At 41.5% G+C, this 8,720-nt stretch overlaps 1 protein-coding gene across 1 annotated transcript; it reads right to left on the bottom strand.

Moving 5' to 3' along the window:
* Positions 1-491: 491 nt before the first annotated feature.
* LOC124231874 (3-hydroxybutyrate dehydrogenase type 2-like) lies at positions 492-8,714 on the bottom strand. The gene is made up of 4 exons (XM_046648888.1): positions 8,009-8,714; positions 4,300-4,358; positions 3,630-3,722; positions 492-1,056 (listed from the first exon to the last, which is right to left on the bottom strand). The coding sequence occupies exons 1-4, from the start codon at positions 8,217-8,219 to the stop codon at positions 1,003-1,005; spliced, it is 417 nt and encodes a 138-aa protein (XP_046504844.1). The 5' UTR covers positions 8,220-8,714; the 3' UTR covers positions 492-1,002.
* Positions 8,715-8,720: the final 6 nt, after the last annotated feature.

Raw genomic sequence — 8,720 nt, 5'->3', positions numbered from 1 at the left:
GAAATAACTCACATACCTATGCCTTATAAATTTAGCCCTACCCTCAACCCATTGCAGCCCTTCACCGCCCCTGGGTCCTGTCCCCATGCTGCAGCTCTTCACCGCCCATGGGTCCTGTCCCCATGCCTGCAGCTCTTCACCGCCCCTGGGTCCTGTCCCCATGCCTGCAGCCCTTCACCGCCCCTGGGTCCTGTCCCCATGCTGCAGCTCTTCACCGCCCCTGGGTCCTGTCCCCATGCCTGCAGCTCTTCACTGTCCATGGGTCCTGTCCCCATGCTACTCCATGCTATTCTCTTAATAAAAGAGCACTACTGCCAGACCTCGAGAGTCCAAGAAATCTTTCTTTTGACTCCTCGGCTCGCCAAGCCTGCATCACTGCGTTAGTTAACTATTATGTTTCTTAGGCTCATGTCAAATGTCATTGTTTATTTTAATAAAGATCTTTTAGTTAGACTAAGAAAATAGTACTTAATTACAAGTGATAACATCCATTAAGTATAAACACCTGATGATTATTTTTATTTTATATAACAGACCAACATATAGTTCTGAATAGTCTATAGTTCTTTTAACATAAGTTAGTGAAGCCAAACTCCTTCCTACCTTTGCTGTTCATTTATAACGGTGTAAAAATTTTAAATTAGTATCCACATACAGACCAACGCAGACCTGAACAAAAACATCTGAATATTGGGAAATAGAAATGAATACGCTTTTCTTTTAAAAAACTTACTTTTTTCCTTCATATTTTAATTTTATATGCTTACAAATTGAGGCTTATTTTAAAAACTATTCTTTTGCAGTGATGTTATTAAGCTACAATGATTTCAAAAGAGATTAATATATTTAAAGAATCAAATTCTTGTGAACAATGACATCCTTAAAAAGGGCTTGTTTTCATTAATATTCCATTAATAGGAAAGAGATGATGAGTGAGTTTTCTTCATAGCCGGGTTTACAGTGTATAGGAAGGGCCTGCCTTCCCAGCAAGGAGATCCTGAATCACAAGCTCCAGCCTCCATCAATGATGACAGGATTACCTGTGATGTAGGCAGACTGTAGTGATAAACACAAGGAGACCCAACAATTAGCCAGGTTTAACACAGGTTGTGTTTCTTCAATTTTTGTATGACTGAGATAACTAAACAATTTACTCTCCTGGTAACAGGAAACTTCACTTAACAAACAGAATTTAGGAAAATTAGAATTAAGTTTCGGGTGATTTAAAACTTCTGAGTGTTCTTGTGATCCAGAGCTAAGTGGCCTCTAGCTGGTGTTTGAGCATGTATCACATTCTACGCAGGGGCTATTAGGTATTTGGTCTCAGAATCAGAAAATTAAGCAGTTTGGTGATATATACCCATTCTCCAAATTAGGATAAAGTCGAGGCTAAAATAGTACACTTTAATTTTGAGACTCAGAACTATTCTAAACTAGCTGAGTTTTATGCCACTAATAAACTTTTGAACATAATCAAGTGTGTCAGTCATAAAGTGGTGGTGTCAATTTACAAATAGAATTGTTTTAAAAGATGGTGTATATTTAGTTGGTCAACATACACAGGTAATTCCACGAACTGGAGCATGCTAAATGTGTTTTTAAAATTTATGTGAATCCTAATAATTATCTATTGAACTACAAAAAAATATTCTATACTAACTTCAGACATCTAAATCTGTGTAAAACTAAAGGAGTTAAAAATATTACTGTTTTTTCCCCACAGAATTTTTCATTTTCTAAAGAATTCAAGGTGAAGTGATCCTTGTGGTAGAGGTTTAACAGTCTTTTAACTTAAACATGGATAATAAAGACTCAAATTTGTGTTCTTAGTTTTAAACTCATCTAAAGCCTGAGACAATGGAAGAGGCAAGAAGGAAAGACATCATAATAGAAGAACAGAAATTTTTTTTTTTTTTAGGAAGAGTAGCCCTATGCTAAGATCTACTGCCAATCGTCCTCTTTTTTTTTTTTTTTTTTTTTTTGCTGAGGAAGACTGGCCCTGAGCTAACATCCATGCCCATCTTCTTCTACTTTATATGTGGGATGCCTGCCATAGCATGGCTTGACAAGCGGTGCATAGGTCCACACCTGGGATCCAAACCAGTGAACCCCTAGCCACCAAAGTGCAGACTGCAAACTTAACTGCTGTGCCACCAGGCTGGCCCCAAGTTCAATATATGAAAACGGCTCATATAAAGCAGATAAATCAGTTTATCAAGAAACAACCCCAATTCCCTCAAGTTTTTTTAAAAAGGCAAGTTCTCTGTTTTATATATGGACTCCTCTGGTCTCCTCTAAAAGGCCAATGGTCCTTTTGTTGCACATTTCAAGCCAGAACATTTCTAAATATTTGGTAACTTAAGTTCTGGCTAAACAAGGACAATTTAGCTTATCAGCAGTACCTCAAAATCAAGTGAGCTCTTCTGAAGATATAGATTCAGAGAAATCACAAAAGCCAATGTATGCTCCATTAATCAAATGCCTAGCAATTTCCCCAGCTATTAACAGCTGTTGTAATAGTTCTGACAAGTAGTAACTGCTCTGTCACTAAAACATTTCAACCCTTCTATCTGCCACATTCATCAACCACCTCATGTGCACCAAATCACTGTAAAGAGGAGCTAAGTGGCCAGTGACACACCTCTCTCCTGCCTGCTCCCTTTTCCTTCTTTCTGCTCACACGTTAGTTTCCAGGGCATGTAACATTTCAAGACATAACATAGGGGGATATTCTTGTGCTCTATTCCTTATAAATGTAGTTTCTGCCTTCACAGTTGTAAGCCATTTAAAAATATACAATAGCCATTAAGGAAGAAACTGGGGGGCTGGCCTGGTGGCGCAGTGGTTAAGTTCGCACATTCCGCTTCTCAGCGGCCCGGGATTCGCTGGTTTGAATCCTGGGTGTGGACATGGTACCGCTTGGCATGCCATGCTGTGGCAGGTGTCCCACATATATAAAGTAGAGGAAGATGGGCACGGATGTTAGCTCAGGGCCAGGCTTCCTCAGCAAAAAACAGAAGGACTGGCAGTAGTTAGCTCAGGGCTAATCTTCCAAAAAAAAAAAAAAAAGGAAGAAACTGGTTACTAAATAGATGCAAAGTGGAAAGAGACAGAATTAGGAATTTCCATATATGATGACAAACAGTAAAAATTCATAGGAAAAGAGTCAGTGGGATTCTTCTAAATAAGTTTCCAGTAAAACTAAGAACACCAGATGCCAATTCTGTGTCTCCTGGACACAATTATATCTGGTTAACTCTCTCCCCATTTCACCTGAAGCTCTCATGATTTTGGAGGTTCGTTTGATTTACACTTAATCAAGGCTTCCCCAACTGTAATTTTTGAAAGTAACTGTTTCTCATAAAATTGAGTGATTTAATTTTTTTCCATCCTCCATTTTATTTGCTACAAGATTTGGTGACATATAAACTTGAATGAGGAAGAGTTAGTGGCTCAGATCAAAGTGGTCTTTCTTTGAGCAAATTAAATCAGAACTTATCCCTACCTCGTAAATGCAGCAACTTAACGATCATATGCTGTAACTCTGTAAAATGACATTACTTGATGAGCAAAAATAGCGGGCCAATGTGATTGAGAATAATGACCTCCCTGGGAAGAATAGCGCTTACTTCATCAGAAGCCAGGTACACGCAGAGCAGGGCTATTTCTTCTGCGGTTGCAAATCTTCCCGTCCTCTGTCTCTTCAGGAAGTCGCTCCGTGCCTGTGACCAGACACCACACCAGACATCAGTGGTGTGAGCTAAAGTATGAACTCACTGGCAGCACCTTCAGGAGGCAAAGCAAGAGAGATCTACAGAGGCCACTGGCCTGCTGCCTCGATTATTCACGCATGATACATGAGAGTATCATTAATATTATTAACTGTGGGCCACGCAGGACTATGGTGACTCCTACGCTGCTCAAACTATTTGTGTTATACTAAAACCTACAGACACTGTGACAGATCAGGAAGTTAATCTTAAAGTAGAGGGTTTTTAATTTTTTCTGAAAATGTGGTGAAATATACATAATATAAAATTTATCATCTTAACCATTTTTAAGTGTACAGTTCAGTAGCATGAAGTGCATTCACACTGTTGTGCAACCAATCTCCAGAAGTCTCTTCATCTTGCAAAGCTGAAACTCTATGCCTACTAAACACTAACTCCCCAGGCCCCTCCCCCAGGCCCGGCTACTACCCTTCTACTTTCTGTCTCTATGCATTTGTCTACTCTGCGTAAGGAAGAGGGCATTTTTTTTAACTAAAAGATTTAAACACATTTAAAATAGGAGACATACCTCTTCAGGGTTTGGTCTGGCTTGTATTCTTTCTTGCAGAGATGGGGTATCAACGGTTCCTAAATCAAAGGGTGACATTCAGCTTGGTTACTTACTTAGACTGAAAAAGAAATTGGCAACTCAACTTTAAACTTCCTTTCCGTAGGATACAGGTACCAGAGAAATCCTGTCCATAACTTGGAACAGCAATTTCACCTCTTCTGCCTGCCCTTTTATTTCATAGGCTTATAACTTCTTTAACAGCATTTCCATGATTTTTAAAAGCACAGACTACAATTCACTATGACACTAGGCAGGGACTCTGAGTGAAACACCAGCATTTTAGTCGCATTACACTGACATGATACTTTATGGACTGTATGCAGTTTTACAGGTATTATCTCAGTAATCCTCACAACAACCCTGAGGGCTAGGTAATATCACACAATTCTTTACCAGTACAAGGACCCACATTGTCTCAATGATCTCAAAACCATTCTTTGCTGTCACGTTCACTCTGAATCCTCAGGGACAGCTCCATGCTTGTCACAGTCCTTGGTTCTAAATTTTCCTCATTATCTTGCCAGTTTTCATTGGCTTCAAATTCCTATTTTAACATTGTTTCATGTTTTTCATTGAAAAATATAATTTACAATATTTTACTTAAAAAAAGAAAAATAAGAATGACACTAAAATTTTTACAACCCCACTTAGTTCACCTTCCTACAGAGCAAGTTCCCCAGACTTTTTTTGTTAACGTATGTAACCTGTAAATTCTCAGGAAGCCTCTTTCTGACTGACAGTACTCCAGGAGGCCACACGGTCTTCCTACGGTCACAGAAAATGATCTGCAGTCATCCTTCAGGTCCATCTTTAGAGCGGGCTCCTCACAGCACTGCAGATTTGAGGTCTGCTCAGAAATAATTCCTTAATTTTATGACCATTTGCCATTTCTCTGGAGAGGCTGGGAAGCTTCAAAATTTGCACTTTCTGACACTTTTCTGTCTAAGAACCCTTTCTTTAGCTTCTTTCTCCTCTCACATTTTACTCGGAGGGGCGGCACTCTCCCCACTCTGGGAGGAAATTGCCTTCGCTACATTGCCTGGTTCATTAGAAACATTTTATACCTTCCATGTCACTGCAGCCAATAGTGCTGATAAAATTTCTGAAACCACATAACAAAGACCCCCTTGTATCCAGTTTCAGACAACATTTTTTTTTTTTAAAGATTTTATTTTTTTCCTTTTTCTCCCCAAAGCCCCCCGGTACATAGTTGTATATTCTTCGTTGTGGGTCCTTCTAGTTGTGGTATGTGGGACGCTGCCTCAGCGTGGTCTGATGAGCAGTGCCATGTCCGTGCCCAGGATTCGAACCAACGAAACACTGGGCCGCCTGCAGTGGAGCTCGCGAACTTAACCACTCGGCCACGGGGCCAGCCCCTCAGACAACATTTTGCTTACTTCTCTCATCAACAGCCTCCTTAAAGTCCAAAATTTCACCAGCAGTGTGCTCAAGATGCCTTGAGCTTCTCTAACACTCTCCTCAAAATCCTTACAGCTTCTACAGCTTCCTCCCACTGAGGAAAATGAGCGTCACATCTTACATGTGGCCAGTATGAATGGCCATTAAATGAGAGCTGTGGATCAAGCCTATGCCTTCTGCTTCATTCCACTGTCACCTGACTCTGCTGTGTCCATGGCACAAGCTGACACACCATGCTACTGTCTACCCAAGTCGTGCTGACCAGCTGTGACTCTACAGCCATCAGCACCATCCCACACACACTCATTCCCCATCATGTTTCCTTCTGGGACTGGCTCAGTGAGTCACAGCTAGTTCCTTGTCCCAGAGAATTTGATAACATATTTTCCAATCTTCTGAAAAGGCTAGCTGCTAAAACAATCACATTTTCCAAATCATTTTGCCATTTATTCCACCGGGTAAATGGTACCAAGAACAGCTAGGCTCAGGTATCACCAGTTTGTATGTTAAAACCAAGTGAAACTGTCTCTTCTGTATCCTCCTGTTTCTTAGTGTTACCGATGTTTACCTTTTTAGTCCACGAAAAATTATACACAACACCTCCATAAGGGGAATGCTGTAGCTTGAAAGTGACAAGAAATTTTCACATATTGAGGTATATGGGGTAGCTATTTTGGTTTAAAACTGATTTGGCTTGAACTAAAGACACCTGACTTATAGCCTATCAAACATCTGCCTTAACCATTAAAGAGGGCATTATGCATTATCTCAAAGTAAAAGAAGGCACTCTTTGAAGATAAGGATGCACACTTCCCCTCCTGTGCCCACCAGTATCAGAACTCTTTAAAGATAAGTTCCCCTTCCTGACATCAGGGTCATGTTGACCTGCTTGCTAATTTGCAACTGAGTATCTCTCTGAAACTTTGATGAATATGTATCCTGGGTGTGTTTTATGGATGTTCTGTGTTCTAAAAAGGTATAAAACTGTACTGAAAACCATGCCTCTCTGGAACGCTTTCTTCCTTTGTAGAGACTGCCTGATTCAAGTAAAACGCACCTTATCTTTCTTATCTATAAAATGGTTATTGGTTATTTTGTGTCAACAAAAGGTATATAGTCGTCTTCCCTCTTTAATAAATCAGTGGTTTTCAACCTGAGGGGAGACCAGGCTGGATTACATCAGAATCTCCTGTGGGGCTGTCCAGCCTATTCCCCGTCAACTCCCCCCCCAGATCCTAGCATACCCTCCAGGTCGTGAAAGGTCCCACAGGGAACTGCAATGCTTCCCCTCCTCAATCCCCACACCAGCTGTGAACTACTGAGAAAAACCTGGATCCTGGATGTTCATTTCATTTCTTTCCAGAGAGGAAGTTAGTAATTCTTCTTAGGTAGCCTATATTCATTTTGGTCAGTGGAACCAGGTGAAAGGGCATATCTAATTAATAGACACACCTACAGATATTAAGAAAATGAGAAGTCATTCCTAAGAAATAGGTTATTGAATGCTTTAGTTTGGACATATTGAATGTCCTTGCTACTAATAAGTTCTGCTTTTCTCCTTTCTTTTATGAGCGGTCAGCACATTTGGGTGAAGAGCGAAACAGTAAATATTCTTGGTGTTAAGAACCATTTGTTTTCAACTCTGCTGTTGTAGGATGAAAGCAGTCATTGCCAATACAAGAAGCAAACTGGGTGTGGATGTGTTCCAATAAAACTATATTTACAAAATAGGCGGTGGGCTGGATTTGGCCTGCAGGCCATAGTTTGCTGACTCACTTTGTATAGCATCAAGGAAGGTATTAATCCCTCCTTTTTATCCCTGGGCCAACCCAGGTGATTTCCACGGCAGAGCCCCTGTGTTCTGGGAGGCTCCTCTTACTTTCTTCCGCTGTCCTGTGAGCATGGGCTACTTTTCATCTTCCTCCCGACACAGTCATCCCTGGTCTGCTTCCAAAACAGTAAGCCCTGGTGACTCATGTCTCTTAACCCAGTGGTTTAGAATTGCCGCCACGTGCATGAGCAGCATGTAAACTGTTTGCCTCAGTGGCTTATTCCTGATGACTTAGGATCTCTCTCCCAACTGACTGTTAGACTGTTACCTTAACAGGATGGGACTCTTTCCCTTTTGAACTTGTCCCAATGACAGGCCACAGTAACAGGTAGTAAACAAGCTTATGGAGATCTCTCTCACAGTGGCAAGTGGGATGTCACAAAGGACAATTTCATAGCCCTGTGGAGCCTAACTCACCTGGACACACACAGTTGCACCTGATCCCCTGCTGGATGAAGTCTGCAGCCACGGACTTTGTGAGGCCAATCACGGCTGCCTTGGTTGTGCTGTAGACACATCTGTTCACAACTCCTGAGGATGAAGAGAAGGTTCGACAAGTGAAGGAATGAAAAACACAGTCTCCTCTACAAAGGGAACACAAATTAGTGTCCCCAGTAACCAGTGTCATGCTTCCTCTCACCCCACTGTTTTTTAAAAATTGATATCAGGTTTTCTCCCTTAATAGGGTGAGTTTCTGAATTTAGGAAAATAGTATCATTATCGGCACAACTCAACTGAGACTCAGGTGTTGAGATGCTGCACTTAAATGACAAGTGGTTTTAGTTTTTCATCATCAGCTGGGAGAAACCTTAGGCAGATTCCAAAAGAAAATTAGGAGTGACATCGGCATCATGGTGGAGTGAGCTGTTCCCTTTGTCTCTCCCTCTTCGAACTACAACTAAATGGTCATTCATTGATCAGCAGAAGATACCCACACAGCACCTCAGGATGCCTGAGAGACCTGCGCAGCTATACATTTGAAGGGGGATGGACTACCCCTGGAGAGGTGGTGGAGATAGGTGAGTACTCTTCTGGTCCCCCAGCAGACCTGTACACGCATGCAGCTGCTCTCCCAGCTGGAGGCCCATAGTACTGCTGCAGCCCCAAGGGTGGGAGCGTGCCTCGGTGT

Source organism: Equus quagga, unplaced genomic scaffold (genome assembly GCF_021613505.1).
Source record: "Equus quagga isolate Etosha38 unplaced genomic scaffold, UCLA_HA_Equagga_1.0 HiC_scaffold_10481_RagTag, whole genome shotgun sequence".
NCBI lineage: Eukaryota > Metazoa > Chordata > Mammalia > Perissodactyla > Equidae > Equus > Equus quagga.
Note: the sequence above shows the minus strand (reverse complement) of the source record. Positions and strands in the feature narration are given on the sequence as shown.